General features: G+C 41.4%; 2 protein-coding genes across 3 annotated transcripts in view; one reads left to right on the top strand and one right to left on the bottom strand.

Annotated features, from left to right (window-relative positions):
- Positions 1-2,529: 2,529 nt before the first annotated feature.
- LOC143019976 (uncharacterized) lies at positions 2,530-15,304 on the bottom strand. The gene is made up of 3 exons (XM_076176039.1): positions 15,126-15,304; positions 4,079-4,167; positions 2,530-3,846 (listed from the first exon to the last, which is right to left on the bottom strand). The coding sequence occupies exon 3, from the start codon at positions 3,844-3,846 to the stop codon at positions 2,530-2,532; it is 1,317 nt and encodes a 438-aa protein (XP_076032154.1). The 5' UTR covers positions 4,079-4,167; positions 15,126-15,304.
- The window catches only part of LOC143019977 (uncharacterized), a 57,928-nt gene continuing 50,368 nt past the window's right edge, over positions 15,048-22,607 (top strand). Inside the window, exon 1 of one of the 2 annotated variants that reach the window (XM_076176042.1) lies at positions 15,048-15,185. Coding sequence is in view for 1 of the 2 variants with exons in the window: in XM_076176040.1 (XP_076032155.1) it covers positions 15,786-15,969 (184 nt within the window). In the remaining variant the exon portion in view is untranslated. Of the gene's footprint in view, positions 15,186-15,526; positions 15,970-22,607 lie in introns of those variants that run through there. The other variant, XM_076176040.1, reaches the window with a different exon arrangement.

Genomic DNA, 22,607 nt, shown 5'->3' with positions numbered 1-22,607 from the left:
TGTCTGAATGTATAAGTCTCCTGAATTTGTATAGTGGTTGTGAGAGAAAACCATTTTTAATATTATTCTTAGTGAATACTGAGAATACGCGAGTATTCTGATCACGCGAGCACTATAGGAATGCTATTATTTTTAGATCAAGAAAGTTCTAGGTGTGTCTGTGATCTAGGTGGTCGTACGTTCTAGACGTGTGGGTATTTTAGACAACCGCTCGTCGAGTGGATTAGAGCGTCGCTACCTGCGGCGGTGGTGACGACAGTTCGAAAACTGCCGCCGGCGAGTTGGACCAAGGGCATGGTTCATTAAATTCCACGCTACAAAGGGGAGCTCGTGACGTTGAACCGAACAATCATCGTCATTCTAGGCACACGTTATTTACAAGTGAATGTTCTAGATATGTGAGTTTTCTAAGCGTGAAAGTATTCTAAGCCTGAAGATATTCTGATCGTTTGAGTATTCTAGTTATGTGAATATTCAGGACGCGTGGGAATTCTAGGCGTTGTCAGCAACTCTTTCACGGAAGCATAGATGGAAGAAAACACGCGATATTTCAGATCTAAATATTTGTATTATACGTTTGCGCTTGCGTATGTGTGCGCTCCGTAGATTTTTCAGCATTTGTGACAAAAGTAATAGCGTGTGTATGGTACGTACGTATATATACATACATACATACATATATATATATATATATTCCCCATGGTCTTTGGATCACGTGTTGGACTCGTGATCGACAGCTATTTCCCTCACGGAAGAGAGCTCAGAGCTCGTATGTGCGTGAGTGTGCGTGTGTCGAAATAAACACTATGTGAGGACGGAGCCTTTATTAGTACGATATTTCGCATGTTACAGCTTTTGTAAGTACGTAAGCGTAAAGCACATCACTGAGATTAAATAAGAACTGGGGGAACGGGGGGGGTGTAGGAGGGAGAGAGGAAAGTAGGTAGGGAGGAGGAGGGTCACTGAATACTAGGAAAAGTTAAGGAGGTGGACCAAATGTCAGGGGACAGGAAAGGTTAAGAATAAGATGGAACAATTGGTTGTGTGAAGGACATTAGCTCACTTCCGAGGGACAAAAGGAAGAAGAAAGGTGAGCAATTGTCTACTGAGAGTGGACAATGACTTTGAGAGAAAAAAAGGGGGGGGGGCATTTGGAGGGCAACTAGGGATAGCTTGATTTTTTTTTTTTTTTTTTTTTTTTTTTTTTTTGACAATGGGCATTAAAGGAATTAGGTGGGGTGAGATATTGAAAGTGCCCCTATTTCGTTCTATTTGTGTTGCTTCCATCTATGATGGCTGCTTCCAAACATTTTCTACGGAGCTTATCGATTTCACATAACAAGAGGTTCTGTTTTCTCCTAATCCATCAAGTGGTTGCTACTGTTCCTGTGTGCAACACACTCATTGGTGGCGACATGATGGCGGACATCGTGTCAGTGTCTGGCACACTACTCCCAAGTTTGTGGTTTTTAAAATTCGCGTCAGGTTGGTAGAGGTCGTTAATTTCTTCCTCTAGGGAAAACTGAATGGTGGGCTCTATTTCGCTTCCAAAACTTCATTGAATGAGATAGAACCCACCATTCCGTTTTCCCTAGAAGAAACTAATGATTCCCTTCCTTTCTTAAACACACAGATCTCAAAACATGGTAACCAGCTGATATTTAAAGTATGCAGAAAACCCAGTAACAAAAACGATTTATTTCATTTCAACTCCCGCTATGGCCTCAGGGTCAAGAGGGGAGTAGTGATAGGCTTCTTCCTTAGGACACGAAAATGCAGTGAAGAATACTTAGAAGAAGAGTGCTGGTATATCAGGGAAACTTTTTTCAAAATTAAAAATTTCCAGATTTCCAGAAAACAGGTCATCAAAATTTTGGAAGGATGTAGGCAGCAAGGCTGGACAGCCAAACGTCTCGTGTTAACAACCAGCGACGTCGCCACCAACCTGACTCGTATTTTAAAAACCACAAACATGGAAGTAGTTTGCTAGGCCAATAGGACAATTAAAGACATCACGAGGACGAAAATAAACATCGGCGAAACGTCGGACAATAAGGCCGGCGTTTATCGGATTCCGTGCTCGGCATGTGAAGAATCCTACACTGGGGAAACATCACGTGATCTAAAAACCCGAGTAAGAGAACACCGACACGACGTCCGCCATCATGTCGGGGAACGGACAAAATGTCCTGAAATCTGCACCCACGGGACAAAATGTCCCCAATATTTAGGACAAAAGGTCCCCAATTTTTTTTTTTCAACAAATTTTGATTTTTCTCAACTGTTTATACATTTTGGGTCATAGTTTAATTGTGGTTTTGTAACAACCCTTAAATTCGGGAGAATCTCTATATATAAACACAAAGTACAATAATATTTGATATTTGATATTTTATTAAATATCACAATGATGAATCACAGTACATCTCACAAATAATATAAGATGATAAATCACAGTACATATCACATATAATATATAATACATATCACATATAATACAGGACATATATAATATATAATACAGATGGCCTAGACGTTGGGCTGGCCACCACGCAGGTTGTGACTGATGCCACGCAGGAACTCTGGGATGGTCTTCCTGCCCTCCTTGTAGTCGGTCATCAGGTTATAGAGGCGAACCTGGAGCTCAACGTAGCACCGCTTCGACCGCTTGTTCTGACGGACACCACGGTCATCCTGGAGGAGGACTGCATCAACGGCGGCTGCCTCCGCCTGGAGGCACTCAATGAGCTTCCAGACGGTTGGATTCGCGTGACCAACTAGGCTGGAGAACTTGTTATTCCAGCCCTCGCAGATGTTGTTGGTGCGTGGCTCGTTGGCTAGCGTAGCGTGGTGCTGGTTCCACCGGTCAGCAGGGAACATGGGTGGACTGCGGCGAAGGCGGATAGGCTTGATGACTCCAGGGGTGGTGGTGTCTCTGCGCTGGTGACGGAGCTGCCCGGAGACGTAAGTGGCGTCAAAGTACTCCACTAAGTCAGCAGCATCGTCGGGCATGGTGGACCGGAGAAGAGCCATGCCAGCCTTGACGTCCTCGGGGGGTAGGAACGCCAGGGCATCCAGCTGGCCACAGAAGAGGCGGAACTCGGGGTCCTCTTCATACAGGTTCTTGAGGCCCAGGCCCTGGATCTGCCTCCAGATGGACTGGCTCAGGTGGTAAAAGCAGAACCGGACCTGGATCTGCTCTCCGAACACCACCCGAAGGGCCAGCTCCACAGGCCTCTCGAAGTCCACCACGACGCTGGCGGGGTCGCAGCCGTGCTCCTCCAAGACACGAAAGACCTGCTCGTAGCTGGTCTGTGTCTTGCGCTGGAGCAAGGCAAAGGCCAGTGGAAGGTAGCCCTCACCGACGCGACCCTGGATGACGTAGAGCTGGGTGAAGAGTCTAGGAGCGACGGAGAAGGTGCCATCCATGCACCACTCATCAGAGGCGATGAGCTTCTCCAGATGACCAGGGGAGGCGAAGATGATGACACGCTCATCAGCCTCAGGACCGTTGTCAAAGAGGAGATTGGAGGCCCAGGTACCTGAGATATCCAACTCCTGCAGAGACTGCGGATCCCGAGGTCGGTTAGCAGACCGGACTCGACGCAGGACACGCTTGCTGGTCTCAGGTCTAGGCATCCGTGCCTTGACCTCGTCGTCCAGGTCGGCGATGGTGAAGCTGAGGATCTGGTTGGGGCGGTCGTTGGTGACAGTAGCCTTCCTCTTCATAGACTGGCGAACAGTTGCCACCTCGCATGCCACACGGTCTGAAAGGTGGTCATGCTCACCATCCAGCCTGTGGTCATTCAGGCTCTCAAGCACTTTGTGAGCAAACTTAGAGCACATCTGAGGGGTTAACCAAGCAATGGGGGTGTGAAAGAGGTGTGATAAGCACCTTATGAGTACAATTACAACACACAATTATGCTTTATTGGACTTATATTGTATGCCTATAAAAAATCAAGTTAAAAACCAAAAAACCATCAAAAAACATATAAAGGAATAAAGTAAAACATCTGACAAATTTTTTGAAAAAAAAAAAAAAAAAAAAAAAAAAGAGGACATTTTGACCACCTACCTAGGCCGTTGGGGACATTTTGTCCCAGGGGTGCAGATTTCAGGACATTTTGTCCGGGGACACAGGAACAGTAGCAACCACTTGATGGGCTGGGAAAATGCAGAACTTCTAGTACGCGAACCCGACAAGATCCGTAGAAAATGTTTGAACAAAACAGGGGCATGTTCAATTTCTTGCCCCACCTAATTCCTTTAATATCCATTGCCAAAAAAAAAAAAATAAGCTATCCCTAGTTGCCCTCCAAATGCCCCCCGCCCCCTTTTTTTCTCTCTCTCTCAAAGTCATTGTCCACTCTCAGTAGACAATTGTTCACCTTTCTTCTTCCTTTTGTTCCTCGGTTGTAAGCCAATGTCCTTCACACAACCAATTGTTCCATCTTATTCTTAACCTTTCCTGTCCCCGGACATTTGGTCCACCTTTTCCTTAACCTTTCCTAGTATTCAGTGACTCTCTTCCTCCCTACCTCCCTATCTCCCTACCTCTCTTCCTCCCTCGCTCCGTTCCCTCAGTTCTTATTCTTATCTTATCTGTCATGCATATTATGATTATGTACTTGTAAAATCTGTAACATACGAAACGTCGTACTTTCACACATACTGTACACACACACACACACACATGGCGGTCCAGGTTCGAATCCTGCCCAGGGCTGAAAATAATTTCAGTATCACTGCGCTTCGAGTCGTTCCTCCAACTCTCGTGGGTGAGTGTAAGTGTAAGGCCCAACCATTACCCATGGATCGGTCATACGAGCTCTGAGCTCTCTTCCGGGAGGGAAATAGCTGTCGATCACGAGTCCAACACCTGTTCCAAAGACCAAGGTGAATCACACACACACACACACACACACACATATATATATATATATATATATATATATATATATACATACACAAACAAGCCCTTTCCGGCTTCACCGAGTGTTAGTTTCGTTTCGCCGTGAGAAGCCTTTGCACAGCCATTGCCTTCGACATCCCGCCATATAATCATAGCGGTCAAATATAAGGAATCCACACAAAACATAGTGTTATTTGTCACCACCTATCAATTACATATGCTTTAACCATTTTAGGATTTTTTTTTTTTTTTTAATCACACTTTTCTTCTGAGGACTCTTTCTCGCAGATCGTTTGTTAGGACTTGGGTCTTGTTGAGGATCTTTTTTAGTTCATTTGTTTTATTTTTCATCATATACTCTCTTCTTTCTATCCATTAACCAAGGGCTTTTTTCCCCTTACCAGGGGGGGTAGCCAAGTCAGAAGGCATATGTCTACTACCTATTTCATTCCCATCGATCACCCTTTCCCATCTCTTGTTTTAGCTCCTCATGGATGACGGGCACAGCACATTCACAGCAAGGCCGCTTCACTTAATCGGCGACACGCCTCTCTTTCTCCACTTCATGCAGAAAAAGAAAACGGAGAGAAATCCCTTTGGGCTACATTAAAATATCGTTCATACATAATCACTGCCTAACACCCCCCTCCCTCCGCCCTCCCTTCCTTGCATCACAGTATCGTCTATAAACAGCCATTCTCGACTCATTCTTGTCTACTGTCTTCTCCATTCCTTCTTCTTTCAGTTCATTTTAGTCTTCATGGGCCTTATACTCAGGGAGATTCGTCATTCTCGTCTTCGACTTCAGCATCACGACAGAGAGAGAGAGAGAGAGAGAGAGCTGAGCTTCCTCTCACGATCTAGTTCCTCAGATTCGCATCGTCTTCTTCCTTCGAAAACTTTGCCCAACGATTGCAGTCTTTCTTTTACTGCTACCAGAGTTTCTGTCTCCTTATATAGGCTACCTTCTGATAGGTTACAATGACGATCCTTAGATATGTATCCTTCTTTCCTGACTCCGGAAATGTACACAAAGGATTACAAAGGCGGAGCATGCCGACAGGAGACCTTTTGGTCCATATCTAGGTCGAATGCGAAAAAAAATCATAATAGATAAATAAAAACTATAATAATGTAAATAACAAATGAAATACATAAATAAATGCATAGGTGTAGTTGAATAATAAACAAACAGGTAAATAGTAAATAATAATAAATTGACATATAACTAATAATAAATGAGAATCAAACAGACAAATGATAACAAAACAAAAACAAATAATATAAAATAAATCATAATCATTACAGCATCTTGCTTAGGTGTTTATCTAAATGATTCTTAAAGCTTCGAACTGAACTACATTGCACTGCCTCTGCAGGAAGTTTATTCCATTCATTAACTACACGGCTGGCGAAGTTGTTTCTACCCACTTCCAAATTTAATCTTTTACCGGACAGTTTGAGACCAATTGGTGCCTCTGGAGTATGCTGTGAAAAATTGACAACGTGAGAACACTCTACACCTTTCAGTAAGAGTCCGTCGCCATCGTTTAAGTGTCTGCCTCTGTAACTTGTTTACCGTTATCGCGAGGCTAACTTTGAGGGATCAAAAATCCGTAAAACCTGCACACACGAATCTGGCACAGTGAGCTTAATTTTTGAAGCGATCACTTGTTCTCCACGATATATATATATATATATATATATATATATATATATATATATATATATATATATATATATATATATATATATATATATTATATATATATATATATATATATATATATATATATATATATTATATATATATATATATATATATATATATATATATATATATATATATATGTATGTATATATGAAATTTTGCGTTCAACCCATCTCCACTATGATAGTACAATTGGAAGTATACAAACACGGTAAAGTATTTGTACAACACTGAATGGGTCCCAGTAATTAGAGATACATTTTAACAACCACAATGCACTTTAATTCTAAGCCATCAAAGGCCGACATGCACAAATTGAAATGCGGTACTGCCAAGGACTCGAACCCAGCATGATATATATATATATATATATATATATATATATATATATATATATATATATATATATAATCATACCGGCTATCTCCGTCATGAACTTTCTTTTCGCGAATCTCCCGAGCGCACCCGCAACGAACAACAGAGATGCACCTAGACATTTTAACACCTTCGCCGATGTAACTAATAGGAGCAAATCACTCGTCACAGTGAGACTTTACGGTTCGTGAAAAGGTTATTGGCGGCAGTTAGTAGTCTACTTTGATTCCTGTATCCTAATTAAGCGATAAGGTTGGAGCTCTTTTGTAGCCACAGCGACGCATTGGTAGAGCGGCCGCTTGGCAATAAGCCAGGACAGGGATTGATCCCAAGCGATAACTGGAATAATTATAATCATTTGTAAGATTTCACTGTGACAAGTGATTTATTCCATATATATATATATATATATATATATATATATATATATATATATATATATATATATTATATATATACAAACAACACCGAGTATTCTTCACACAACACTATCTTATCTCACCACAGAGATGATTAAACGTGTCTCATTATACAGATGAGGAGAGTCAATCTTGCGAATTACTTCATAATGACCCAAAATATAAACTTTTCCAAGATTAAAACTTTCCCACATGTTACACCTACCAACCGCCTTACCCATGTTTTTCTTTGCAAGACTTCTCCAATTCTTGTGTGCGAGTGTGTGTGTGTGTGTGTGTGTGTGTGTGTGTGTGTGTGTGTGTGTGTGTGTGTGTGTGTACGTGTGTTACATTCAAAAGCTGAAAGACTAAGTAAAACGACTATGGAATTTTCTTCCGCACACACACACACAAGAATTGAAGAAGGCTTGCAAAGAAAAACATGGAGAAGAGGGCGACAGGTGTGACATTTTGAGAAAGTTGTAATTTATATATATATATATATATCTATATATATATATATATATCATATTATATATATATATATCATATTATATATATACGTGTGTGTGTGTGTGCGTGTATTTACCTCGGATCTGCTGCAGTCTCTGTCAAGACAGCCAGACACCCCCCTTCAGCAGTGAGCTCAGAGCTCATTATTTGCCGATCTCTGGGTAGGTCTGAGACCACTCACACACCACACACCGGGACAGCAAGGTCACATCTCCTTGACTAACGTCCCGTACCAACTCACTGCTAGGTGAACAGGGGTTACACGTGAAAGGAGACAAACCTAACTTATCTCCGCCCGGCCGGGGAATCGAACCCCGGTTCTCTGGCTTGTGTGTGTGTGTGTGTGTGTGTGTGTGTGTGTGTGTGTGTGTGTGTGGTGTATGCATATATGCATGAAGAACCAACAGTCGGAATTAAAAAGGAAACTAAAAAGAAAGTTAAAATTCTATATTTCAGCTAACAGCTATAGCCCTCTTCAGGAAAGTACAAGATACAAGAGTTGTTTGAGACTTAAATACTATTAAAATGAAAGAGGGACAGGAAATGGGTAGATGACGGCCAACATTCCGTCACTGAGGGTAGGGTCAGAAGGAAGAGTGATACGAGGTCAGAAGGGGTAGGGGGTATGAGGTCAGAGGGGGGAGGGTGCGGGGTCGGAAAGGGGGGGGGGAGTGGAGTTAGGAAGGTGAAGATTCTTAACCAAAAGACTCACATCTAGATGTGAGATTATGTCCAAAGGCCATTGTCCTTTGGAGATGTTAAGGTTTGGACATTTTTCTATTAAGGCAGATTCAACAATTTTCTTCCTGAAACCGCAATTTGACTTAAACACTAATTTAACCTTATCCCAGTCAAAACAATGATTTTTGTTGTCGACATGTTGGAACACAGCCAAACTTTGTTGGGCATATCTAATGGATCTTTTGCGTTTGGATATGACCAAGAAAGTTTGGCTGTGTTCAAAAATGTCAACAACAAAAATCATCGTTTTGACTAGGAAAAGTCTAAATTAGTGTTTAAGTCTAATTGCGGCTTCAGGAGGAAAATTGTTGAATTCGCCTTAAGAGCTCTGAGCTCTCATCCATCGATCACGAGTCTAGCACGTGTGTGTGTGTGTGTGTATGTAATCACACTTATCATTCGCGTCCCATATGCTATATTTTGAAAACGGGAATTCTGAAGACATATTTTATACATTTTGAACCCGTATTTTTGGCGCATAATCCTACTGAAATTATATTCTGTGTCTGTGTATGTTCCGAGTGCACGAATACTGTACACTGAGCAAACATACGCAGAGTGGAAGTCTTCTATTGTGGTCATTCTTTGCGTTCTTCGGCAACTGTTTCGGAATGAAAGTGTTAAATCCTAAGCACCAAGACATTCTCACGCGTGAGCCTCCCGGCCTGCGTCCACAGTCACGTGAGAGTCCCTGATTATACGTACCAAGGCTCACACATCATATTAAATCCATGCAAAGATGTCTTTTGTTGTCAAATATATAATCTATTTATACACGCACACATGCATAAATACATACATATATACCTATATAGTTATGGACCAAAAGGTCTCCTGTCGGCATACTCCGTCTTTGTAATCCTTTATATATATATATATATATATATATATATATATATATATATATATATATATATATTATATACAGTCACTATCCGAGTTACAACGTATGCGAGTTACGACCACCCATACTTACGACCACGTCTAGCAGATGCCTATTATGAGTTTACTGTATATGTCTGGCAGCACAGCGCGTAAGATAGTTGTGGCAGCCCGGCATCGCGTACGACAGTTATGGCAGAGATGGAAAAGTTGCTATACACGTGGTTGGAAGATAATAGGCAAAGAAATGTGAAAGTGATGTTGCAAGCAGTGCAAAGTAAGGCTACAAGTTAATTTCGCATGTTGAAAGAACGTGCAGATTCAAAACATCTACGTTTCATAGTATGATTTTCATATTTGATAATCTTAAAATTATTCCAGTCAGCATTGTGGCCTGTATTGTATCTGTCTAACAATGGCATTATTCATATTTTAAGTTTTCATATCATATGTCTCGATATTCTTTTGTTCTTTTATAAAAGAATATTGGAACATAAATATGATATGAAAACTTACAATATGAATAATGCCATTGTTAGACATATATACGATACAGGCCACAATGGTGTGTGTGTGTGTGTGTGTGTGTGTGTGTGTGTGTGTGTGTGTGTGTGTGTGTGTGTGTGCGCGTGATTCACCATGGTCTTCGATCACGTGTTGGACTCGTGATCGACAGCTATTTCCCTCGCGAAAGATAGCTCCGAGCTCATATATGACCGATCTATGGGTAATGATGTGACCTTACACGCACACACACAACCAACTCCCAGCCCACGAGAGTTGGAGTAACGACCAGCGATACTGAAATTATTTCAGCCATGGGCGGGATTCGAACACGGACCGCAGTTGTTGTAGCCGGGAACTCTACCACTACGCCACGAGTCGTGTGTGTGTGTCTGCGTGTGTGTGTGTGTGTGCGTGTGTGTGTATGTGTGTGTGTATGTGTGTGTGTGTGGTATATGTTATATGTATGCATTTATTTATATAATATATATATATATATATATATATATATATTATATATATATATATATACGGGAGGAGGAAGGTGGAAGAGAGACGGGTCTAGGGCCGAGTTCATTCCTGACCGGTTTCGCTTATAGCTTCTTCAAGCCTGTCAAAAATGTCTCAACATATACATACATACATACATATACACACACATATATATATATATATATATATATATATATGTATGTATGTATATGTTGAGACATTTTGACAGGCTTGAGGAAACTATAAGCATAACCGGTCAGGAATAAACTCCCACCTTCCTCCTCTCGTATATATATATATATATATATATATATATATATATATATATATATATATATATTGACCTTTGTAATTGAAACTTTTTATCAATAGAATTGTATTAGTGTAGTAAGAAAGTTATACAACATTTGTACAGTTTCGATGTATCATGGGGCAGGTTCAAACGTCTGCAGTATTACAGAGCTCGCTTCTGAACTGAACAAAAATCCTCTGGCATTGGCCAGAACAAAGACTAAAGGAGACCAATGGACTTGCAGCCCTTTTGTTGAGCATGGGAGTGTTCCTCGACTGAATAAAATTGTCTAACTACAGCCTGAATAAAGATATTGAACTGTGACAGCAGCAGAAAACGGTTTGTGACAGATGGGAGAAGAGCACGACCTACGACAGATGGCATAAGATATTATGTCACATGACAGCTGGTCTAAAGGAGTTCCCAAGAACAGGTGGTGCGTGGAGAGGGTGATCAAAGACAGCTGGTTGGTAGCTTTACGTATGTAACAAATACATACATACATATACCAAAGGCTTTTTCCCCTTACACGGGGGTAGCCAAAAAGAAAAAGGCATAGAAACCATTCCCACCCATTCCATTTCCTAAATATTCCACTCCCCTCCCTCCCTCTTATCTTGGCACCTCCTGGATGACGGGTCATCCCTGCATCCTGTACACTGCCCTGGGTCAGAAGCAGTGTCGCAAGACACAGCACATCCACAGCAAGGCCGCTTCATTAATTCGGCGGCCCCTCCTCTCCGTCCCCTCATGCAGAAAAGGAGAAGACGGATGATTCAGGTAAAAGAGAAGCTTAGTTGGGTCTACCAGGGTTCTATTCTCGCCGACACCCAAGTGAAGCGAGATTTACAAGCCGATAACCACGACTCCTTCGGGTGAATAAAATCGCCTGGCGGCAGTGGCGAACATGTAAGAAGGATATCGAGACGGGTTTTAATCCCCCAAGGACGAGGCCTCTTGAATAAAATCACTTGGCGGCAGGAAAAGACATGAGAACGAATACCTTCATCAGCACCGAAGTGCAAGTTATAGCCGAAGTAAAAAAAATAAAATAAAAATAAAAAATAAAATAAAATAAAATGATAATAAATTAGAAAAAAATTAATGAAGAGATTGATAAATAAATAGGTGAATGAATATAAGAGTAAGTTAATCGAAATGATTCCTCCAGAAGTAAACAGAATAACATAACAATCTGGTGACTGGCACAATGAAAAAAGGACCGTTTAGTAGGAAATGGGTCCATACACGGTGTTTACTCACATATATGAACTTTCTCCTACCCGTCATCAGGTGGTTTAATCAGGGGGAAGGAATTGAGAGCTGAAAAGTATACCGATCGAAGGTCTCAGCACTGAAAACGATTTGTCGTTTCCGACACAGCTGGGCTGCATCGTGTCGCATGCCAGGTGTGTGTGCATGTACGTGTGTGTGTGTGTGTGTGTGTGTGTGTGTTTGTTTGTGTGTGGGCATGTATAGGTGTGTGTGGGCATGTATAGGTGTGTGTGTGTGTGTGTGTGTGTGTGTGTGTGTGTGTGTGTGCGCGCGTGTGTGTGTGTGTGTGTGTGTGTGTGTGTGTGTGTGCGTGCGTGTGTTTGTGTGTGTATGTGTGTGTGTGTGTGTGTGTGTGTGTGTGTGTGTGTGTGTGTGTGTGTGTGTGTGTGTGTGTGTGTGTGCTTATGGATCACGTGTTAGACCCGTGATCGACAGCTATTTTCCCCCGGAAGGGAGCTTAGAGCTCATATATGACCGATCTATGGGTAATGCTGTGGCCTTACACGCACACACACACCAAACCTCACGCCCACGAGAGTTATAGTAACGACTCGCAGCGCAGCGATACTGAAATTATTTCAGCTCTGAGTGGGATTCGAACCCGGACCGCCGTAGTGGCGGACGGGAACTCTAACCACTGCGCTATTGAGTGTGTGTGTGTGTGATGTGTGTGTGTATAACCCTGATTTTGTGCGCACTATACATACTCTATATACATATATACTCACATAGTTGCATCTATTAATTAGGATTTACAGGATTAGAATTATGCTTATGAGTTCCTGTCTCTGTCTTTCCATTGACTACATTTTACTTTGAATTCATTAACGTGTCCGCCTGGAGGTTTTCTCAGTTCACTCCACAAACCAACGTATCTATGCAGGAAATTGTTTCTATATACCTTTCAATCATTCTGTCTTCTTACGCATTCTGCAATAGTCTCTTGGTATTCTTCCATCCCATACTAATAGATTAATTTTATCCTGTCCACATCTCTCATAGTTCTGAAAACAGCGGCCATTTCATCTATTTCTCCTTTTTTAAATGTGGGTAACCAACTAGTCTAGTCTTTCCTTGTACGATCTGTAGTAGCGGTTGTTTGTTTTATCTTTATTTTTTCTTGTGTTTTCTCTTTGTGAATATCACATTATTACTGCATACTCCAATCTGGTGCAGATGACAGTCTCCAGTTTTTTCATCACATCTTCGACATTAGAGTGAAATGCCACTCCAATTTTCAGAGGCATATTTCTCTTCCATTAATTGTTATTACTTTTTCTAGTCTATTTCCTATTTTGCTTTAATAGTTGTTTCATTTCCCATTGTATAATCCCGTAATGATTTCTTCTTACTTTTACTCTAAACCATTTTTTATCTAAATCTATTTTCTACTCCATGTTCGATTTTTTTATAGTAATTTGCAAAGCTGGGCGCGTTCCTCGGTGCGTCCCGCTTCAGTTTGGCCGCGATTAGCGCACCCAGACTATTAAAGCAATATAGGTGCCGGTATAGTATGTGGCCTACCTTTTGAACGTGGCCTACGAAATTTTTCTTTGGTATAGTATATATGTGGCCTACCGGACTTTTATTTCGGTAAAAAACTGACTTTTAAGCTTTAATACTTTGGGAGCGCTAACCGCGGCCAAACTAAAGCGGAACGCACCGAGGAACGCCCTAAGGACCGCGCCCAGCTATGGTAATTTGCATTTTCCCGTGAGCTTGGCTTTGTCTGCGGATAGATTGATATAGATATTTGTTATAATCCATCATGTTAACCATATTACGAACACTACAGGCACCAAAACTGATCCCCGTGGGACCCCACCAATCTCTTCTTTCTAATTCTACTTCTCTTCCTTCACAACTATTCACATGAAATACTTAAAAAAAAAAATCCTTCAACCCTTCCAGGAAGCTCCCCTTGAATCCTATGCATTCCAATTTTACATTAATCTCCTGCGAGGTACCTGGTCGAAAGCCTTCCCCAGATCTAAGTGCACACAGTCCACAAGGCTTTCTTTTTCTAAAACGGAACTGGTTATCTGCCAAGATCATCCTCACCAAATACTTTGTCTATTTCTTCTCAACAATTCTCCTACACAATTTGGCTATCACCTCCATCAAGGACATTGGTATATCATTTATGGCTTATTTCTTTTAACCTCCTTTATAAATTGGAACCACGTTTGCCTTTTTCAACCTTGAGGCATCGTTATTTCTTCTACGGACATAGGTTCATGTATACATTCACATATGCAAAACAAGTGTCTTTATCCATATATGTGTACGTGCTTTACCGCATGCGCGAGTGTGTGTGTGTGTGTGTGTGTGTGTGTGTGTGTGTGTGTGTGTGTGTGTGTGTGTGTGTGTGTGCGTGTGTGTGTTTATCTACCTAGTTGTATTTACCTAGTTGTATTACACGGGAAGAGAGCTATGCTCGTAGTGACCCGCCTTATCCAATTTGTTCCAGATATCCACCACTCTGTGTGGGAAACTATTCTTTTTTCAGATCTCTTCTATAACTATCCTTTGTGTGTGTGTGTGTGTGTGTGTGTGTGTGTGTGTGTGTGTGTGTGTGTGTGTGTGTGTGTGTGTGTGTGTGTGTGTCGCGTGTTGGGATGTGTCACGCGCGTACATTCGCACGATTGTGTGAGCACGAGCACGCGAGCGTGTGCTGTATACGTGTGTACGTTTATATATACAATGTGTGGGTGGCTATTTCGGTCTTTACGGGCGAGTGGCAAAGGATGATGGAGAGAGGGAGAGAGGGAGGGAGGGAGACAGGGTGTTGTGATGGAGGTAAAAGGAGGTGAAGATGATTAAACAAAATATGAATGGTCAGAGGAGGCGACAGGGAGAACGGGAAGAGGAGATGGGGGAGAGACGTGAGAGGAGGAAGGGAGGAGGAAGGGAGGAGGAAGGGAGGAGGAAGGGAGGAGGAGGGAGAATGATGAGGGAGAGGTGTCGGCAGTGGTGGGGCTAAGGTGATGTTGCCGTTCTCTAGAAGTGCACGAGTGTTTGTCGTACCAAGTTTAGTTGGGGTTGAGGCCAAGAGAGACGTAGTCTGTGGTCTGCTCGCTAGTCACTGTGGGTGCCTTCTTTCCTTCCCTCCTTCCCTCCTTCCTTCCTTACTTCCTTCTTCCTTCCTTTTCTCACTTCCTTCCGGCACGAGGAAGGCCCTCAGCGTCTTGTGTCGCACGCTTTCCGTAGATTTTAGTGATATGACACGTTTGTGTGGCTGCAAATGCCGATGGCTTTGGTCAATGTGTTGTCGAGTTTCGCAGGAGGGGGAGACTGATTTGCTCGACTCAAGTGGTCGTCTCGGGGGAGCATGCGCATGGCGTTGGTGTTGTGTTTCAGCGATGAAGGGCCAAGAACTCCTTATAGTGCTTTGTTTGCGGCTGACAAAGAGGTCAGGTGATTCTTAATTCTAGAGTGAGCGGGTTATGTCTCTAGTTTACCCGACAAGTCACGAGTGATCACTGTAATAGTGTCTGCGCAGAAGTGTTTCCTGCATGTTACAGTGTTGTGACAGGCTCTGAACATGTGCGTGACGATGGGTTATTTCAAAGTGACACTACACACCCGGGAGGAAGAATCTGTCACGACTGGGTTTCGGGCGTGTTTGTGACAAGTCCGTTACATGTTTGTGACAAGTCCGTTACATGTCAGTGACAAGTCCGTTACATGTCAGTGACATGTTTCGAACACGAAACAAGTGACACCATGTGCAAGCTCGATGAGGATATGAACTGTGTGTGGGACATGCCTTTAACACGTGCGTTATACGTCAGTTACAAGCGACGATCATGTCATTTCCACGCAACGGACACGTCGGATACACGTCTGCTTCGGATCGGATCACCGATTGGTGCGTGATGTGTGACGTCATGTTGTGAAATAATTAACTTCGGAGTCACTAAATAGTTTTCGCAAGTTTGTGACAATATTCCTGATGTGAAGCACCATAAAATTATAATAATAATAAAATAAAAACAAAATTAAAGGCGAGTTCCCCATCTTTAAACGCCCGGGGTTGGGCTTCCCTTAGCTGACCAATATTACCTGTTGGCACCCTTAAAAGTTGTATGTCACCGAAGAGTAGACTGGACAAATAGAGGTTCTCTGTATATCAGTGTTGAGGAGCTTAACAACTGATTGTTAATACAGAATTACATAAATTAACTAAAAAAAAAAAGTGTGTGTGTGTATATGTATATATATATATATATATACATATATATATATATATATATATATATATATATATATTGCAGAAACCATATATCATATCTTTGTTTTACTTAATTTTCTTTTCATTCAAACTATTACTATATCTTAGTATTAGATCTAACTGTATTTAATTTTAATTTTTCTTTTCTTTTTTTTGCGTTTCACCTCTATATTATTTCATATTGTATCATCATTTTAGTTCTATTGTATTCCATAATTTAATTTTCATATTATTTCCATTCTGTATTAATACATTCAATTATATTCCTTTTAATTTTGCTTATTTTTTGCAATCCATTGTAATCCATTGTAACAAGTTATTATAATTGTAATCACTATTATAATTAGTTATAATTATAATAGTGATTATAATTGTGATTAATTATGATTATATTTATATAGTTATAGTTATAATTATAATTACAATCATAATTCATTTCAATACAATGATTCTAGAAATTCAAATCGATCACATTGGATACCATCACTGATCGATACTGCTTTACGTTGCCAGCCATATTAAATAAAATTGTCAGGCGTCAGCCAGAATAGAAACTCTGGAATTACACAAATACATTATTTTTTGTTATTGTTATTGTTGTTGTTGATGTTGCTGTTTTGTTGTTGTTGTATTTTTGTTGCTGTTGTTCTGTTGCTGTTTTGTTTTGTTTTTGTTGTCGCTGTTGTTCTTGTTCTTGTTGATAAAGATGACATGTTTCTGTAGGCAAAAAAATTCCTCGTTAGTTATTTTCTTCATCGTCGTTGCAATAATGTCCATCCAACTGAATAAAATAGTTTGGCGCCAACATGAATAAATCCTTTAGATGCCCTAATCTCGTTGATTCCCCCCTCTTGTCCTGGCTGTCGGAACACACAGGGCAAAGGTGGCTCTTGTAACTTTTACAACTGCTATACTCCACCAAACTACGAGAACCACCGCCACACGTCTTTTTTTATATTTTTGGTAAATAGATGTGTTTGTTATCCTTACGTTTGTGTTTGTCTTTATTGTGTGTTTTATGTACTGGCAGATAAATTTGTTGGCTGTCTTTACTTTTTTGTGTATTTACTGTATTGAAAAATATGGTTATAAGGCTCGCGTTCGCATCTCCTCATTTATCTGGCCCGTCGTGGGAGAGAAAAAAAAAAAAAAAATGGTGACCACTGGTCTACAGCACGAGTCTCAGCGTGGAGTCGGTAGGGAAGTGGGGAAAGTTTCCATAAGTGGGAAGTGAGGAAAGTTTCCATTGGTGGGAAGTGGGGGGTAGGGTGGGGAGCCTAGGATTTCGATGACCGAGGGGGGGAGGGGGGAGAGATGTAGGGAGACCATGCACCACAAATTTACATCCTCAAACTGTTAGGCTATTGAATTCACCTTTCTCCAAATGATTCTACAGATTCCACATTCTACAGGACATTACACCTTCTTCAAACGTGACAGTTTTATTCCATAACCTAGATCCGGTATGGTACTGTGGTAGCGCCTGTGGCTGGCAGACACTAGGAAGGTCAAGCGCACTGGTTCGAATCCTGGCCAATGGGCACGGAAGACAAGATTTGTCGTGAGGCGCCGTCTTCAGGACCCTGAACAAGGAAGTTCGTGACAGAAAACCGGATCACAATCACGAACTCGATTGAGTGCTCTTCAGTTGATTAAAGCTTTCGATCTGGAGGATTCTCGCACCCTCGTCAATTTGATCAAATCTCCTGGAGGCAGCTATGATAGACGACTAGAGTTGTTAACGTAACGGAAAAGTCAATCGAGATAGTGGGACGTGTCTGATCCTTCCCCTTTTGAAGAAGTTTACTTTCATTTGAAAAAAAAAAAAAAAAAAAAAAAAAAAAAAAAAAAAAATATTATATATATATATATATATATATATGAGTGGATGGGTGGCGACAGTTAGGACGAGCGACATAGGTCATGAAACGTAGCCAAAGGGTTACATATTTCAATCTGGCCTCTCGTTATCTGAATGAAATAGGCGTTTGACAATATACATGTATGAATATATATGTATGTATGGATATACATACATATACATATATATATATATATATATATATCTTAGCAGCCGAGGTACGGTGACTTTATTCTTTTCAACGCCAGAGAATTTTATTCAACCTAGGACAGATGCGTGAATCCCGAATAAACGAGGCTCTATTTCGTCTCAGAGTCCATCCCCGGAGCTGAATAATAATGATGATGGTGATGATGATGATGATAATAATAATAATAATAATAATAAATAATAATAATAATGACAATGACAATAATAATAATAATGATAATAATAAAGTTTGGTGCCCACCCACAGAAAAACTAAGAGGGTTGCTCTCCAGCTGAACAACACCGTATGATCCTAGCCAGAATAAATTATGTAGAGTGCGTCACCTTATTGCGTGGTACAAGATGACTACAGCTCCAGTGACTTTCCCTCCTTCCTTAACTGAATGAAAGACCACGCCGACAGGCAAACTAATCGAGTTAGAGTGAAAAGGGTTGACTGAAATTGATCTAAATCCTTTTCTTTTCTTGGAGTTTTCCCATCAACTGGCTAGAATCACCTGGCGTCAGACAGAATAGAAATATGAGCCAAATTTGGCACTTCAAGAGACCGATAGTTCATCCTCATATCAATGCCGTCCTTGTTCATATCCTTCATTTTCTCCTTCCCTTCTTTCGTCTCTTCTTTTTCCTCTTCCTTCTTCTCCTCTTTTTCTTCTTTCTTCTCTTCCTGATCCTTCTATTCATCCTCCCTCTTCTCCGCCTCTTCCCCATCTTCCTCTCACTCCTCCTCTTCTCCTCTTCCTTCCTCCTTTTCCTCTTCCTTCTCTTCCTTTTCCTCTTCTTTCTCTTCGTCCTACTCCTGTTATTGCTGTCCTTTCTCTTCCTCCTCTTTATCCCCCTTCTCTTCTTCCTGCTCCTTCTCCCTCTTCTCCTCCTCCCCTTCTTCCTCTCCCTCCTCCTTCTCCTCTTCCTGTTCCTTCTCATCTTCCTCTTACTCCTCCACTTCCCTCTCCCTCTTCCTCCACCTCTTCCAACAATGCAGCCTCTCATGCTTCAGATTCCCTCCTGAAAGCAACAGCCTCTTCCACCCTCCGTCCCCAGCGACAGGTGCCAGCATCTCCGTGAGGGAAAAAAAAATCGAATTCTTGAAGTCCACCCAGCCTGAGCGGACTCCGCTGCCACGCCGCGGCAGTGGTTGGCCACGGTAGCCGACCCCCCGAGACCGTTTACAAGATTCACAAGAAACTAAAAGCGTTCTGCGCTGAGCTATGGAAGAGATAGACGGACAGGTAGACTAATGGACAGAGAGACAGAAGATACAGGCAGAGATAGACAGATAGGAAGAGATAGAAAGGAGGAGAGAGAAAGAGAGACAGGAAGACATAGACAGATAAGAAGATATAGAAAGGAAGAGAGGGAGAGAGAGACAGGCAGAGATAGACAGATAGGAAGAGATAGAAAGGAGGAGAGAGAAAGAGAGAGAGAGAGAGAGAGAGAGAGAGAGAGAGAGAGAGAGAGAGAGAGAGAGAGAGAGAAAGGGAGGGAGAGATAGGGAGGGAGAGATAGAGAGAGAGAGAGAGAGAGGGGGGGGAGAGAGAGAGATGAGAGAGAGAGAGAAAGAGAGAGGGGGGGGAGAGAGGGGGGAGAGAGAGGAAGATGAGAGAGATGAAGATGAGAGAGAGAAAGATGAGAGAGAGAAAGATGAGAGAGAAAGATGAGAGAGAGAGAGAGAGAGTTAGAGAGAGAGAGAGAGAGGGGGGGAGGGAGGGAGAGAGAGGGAGGGAGGGAGGGAAGGAGGGAGGGAGGGAGAGAGATGAGAGACACAGACAGAGAGAGTTAGAGAGAGAGGGAGAAAGAGAGAGGGAGAGAGAGAGAGAGAGAAGAGAGAGAGAGAGAGAGAGAGAGAGAGAGAGCACTGACCTCATCGTTTCGGAGGGAGTGCCACCAGGTACGGATAGAAAAAAAAATCTTCTGGAATTCGGAATTAACTTCCAAATTTTGGAAATCCGAAATGTTAAGATTCCCAACAGGGACAGTTGGTTGTAAACAGACTCTTCTTGATGGACTTGACTAAAGCCATGCACATGATCACGTCCAACGACCCCACACGGTTATCGAGAGTCAATGTCACACATGCACAACCTACACACACACGCACGGACACACACACACACACACACACACACACACACACACACATACCGCACGTGCATACACAAGCGCTTACGTACATAGAAGTGCATAAACACGCACGCACATGAACATGCACACACACGCAAATATACAGAGCCATATTCACACACAGGGGATGTAACTAACTTTATTCTATGCTGAAGATTACTTCTTTTTTTTTAATTCCGGCAACCGCCAGGCCGTTTTATTCACCCCTCTAGCACTACCTCGGTAGCAAGAGAGTGATTTAGAGAGTAAGTGGGGGCGGGGGTGGGGACAGGGGGGGGGAGCGAGCGTGAGGAGTGAGACAGAACGACAACAGGAGCGGGTGTGTGCATATACAAAGGATTACAAAGGCGGAGCATGCCGACAGGAGACCTTTTGGTCCATATCTAGGTTGGATGCGAAAAAAAATAATAATAAATGAATAGATAAAAACTATAATAATGTAAATAACAAATAAAATACATAAATAAATGCATAGGTATAGTTAAATAATAAACAAACAGGTAAATGATAAATAATAATAAAGTGACATATAACTAATAATAAATGAGAATCAGACAAATGATAACAAAACAAAAACAAATAATATAAAGTAAATGATAATCATTACAGCATCTTGTTTAGGTGTTTATCTAAATGATTCTTAACGCGCGTGTGTGTATTTGTGTATGTGTCTTTGTATGTGTTTGTGTGCGTGTGCATGTGTGTATATGAGTGTTTGTGTCCGTGTGTGTGTGTGTGTCTGTGTGTGTGTGTGTGTGTGTGTGTGTGTGTGTGTGTGTGTGTGTGATTCACCATGGTATTAAATCACGTGTTGGAATCGTGATTGACGTGTGTGTTTGTGTGTGCGTATTTGTGTACGTGTGTTCGTGTGTGCGTGTGACTGAATACATATCTGCATGATTGATTGTTTCCATCACCGACTGTGTGCATCACTGTGCGAATACACGAGTGTGCGAGTGTGTAGGCGTGTAGGTGCGTGCGAGCGTACACACACACACACACACACACATATATATATATATATACATATATATACATATATATATATATATATACTAACACACACACAATTAGGCAGACACAGTAATACAAGATTATACTCGTGTATACTAATGACATTAAAGGTATTTCAAAATGACATCTCGACTTGGATATGTCTTGATTATGATTTTAAACAATATGGAATAAAGATTTATAGAATTATGCTTCATGCTGTTTTCCTTTTATTAATTAATTATTATTGATAGTAAATAATATTTACAGTTTATAATTGTGCGATCAAGAATTCGAGACGCCGACATTACGTCATAGGTTTGTCATCGTTTGTGGCTTTTTCCAGCCAATCACATATTTACATTTAAAAAATTGCATGGAATTATACAAACATCCCCTAGTATCGATAATAATTACAATATATTGTATCAATTAATTCGGATTTATTTATTTTATCGACACCAAAGCATTGGCTGTGGGCGGGCATATCTAAAGTGGTCGAGGAGGTTAGGTTAGGTTAGGTTAGATTAAATTAGGTTTGGTTAGGTCACGTTAGCCTAAGTTCTGAAACAAAATAATAAGGACGCGATCAAGTAAAAGTGGTGTCGAGAAAACAAGACCCAGTGATTTTTCTTAAGAAATAAATGACGGGATAATATATATATATATATGTGTGTGTGTGTGTGTATGTGTGTGTGTGTGTGTGTGTGTGTGCGTGGTATATATATATATATATATATATGCATATATATATATATATATATATATATATATATATTCAGTTTGGTTGAATTTTTTTTTAGAAACAATGGCCTGCAATCGGTCGGAAGGTAACGACAATTGAGGTTTAATTCCTGTTTCATGCAATGTATTCTTTTTGTGACGAAAGCTAATGTGTGTGTGCGTGTGTGTGTGTGTGTGTGTGTGTGTGTGTGTGTGTGTGTGTGTGCGCGAGTGCGTGGGTGTGATTCACCATGGTCTTGGATCACGTGTTTGGACTCGTGATCGACAGCTATTTCCCTCCCGGAAGAAAGCTCAGAGCTCATATACTGTATATGACCGATCTATGGGTAATGCTGTGACATTACACG

This window comes from Oratosquilla oratoria, chromosome 38, assembly GCF_046742065.1.
Source record: "Oratosquilla oratoria isolate Oo_2021 chromosome 38, ASM4674206v1, whole genome shotgun sequence".
In the NCBI taxonomy this organism is placed as follows: Eukaryota; Metazoa; Arthropoda; class Malacostraca; order Stomatopoda; family Squillidae; genus Oratosquilla; species Oratosquilla oratoria.
Note: the sequence above shows the minus strand (reverse complement) of the source record. Positions and strands in the feature narration are given on the sequence as shown.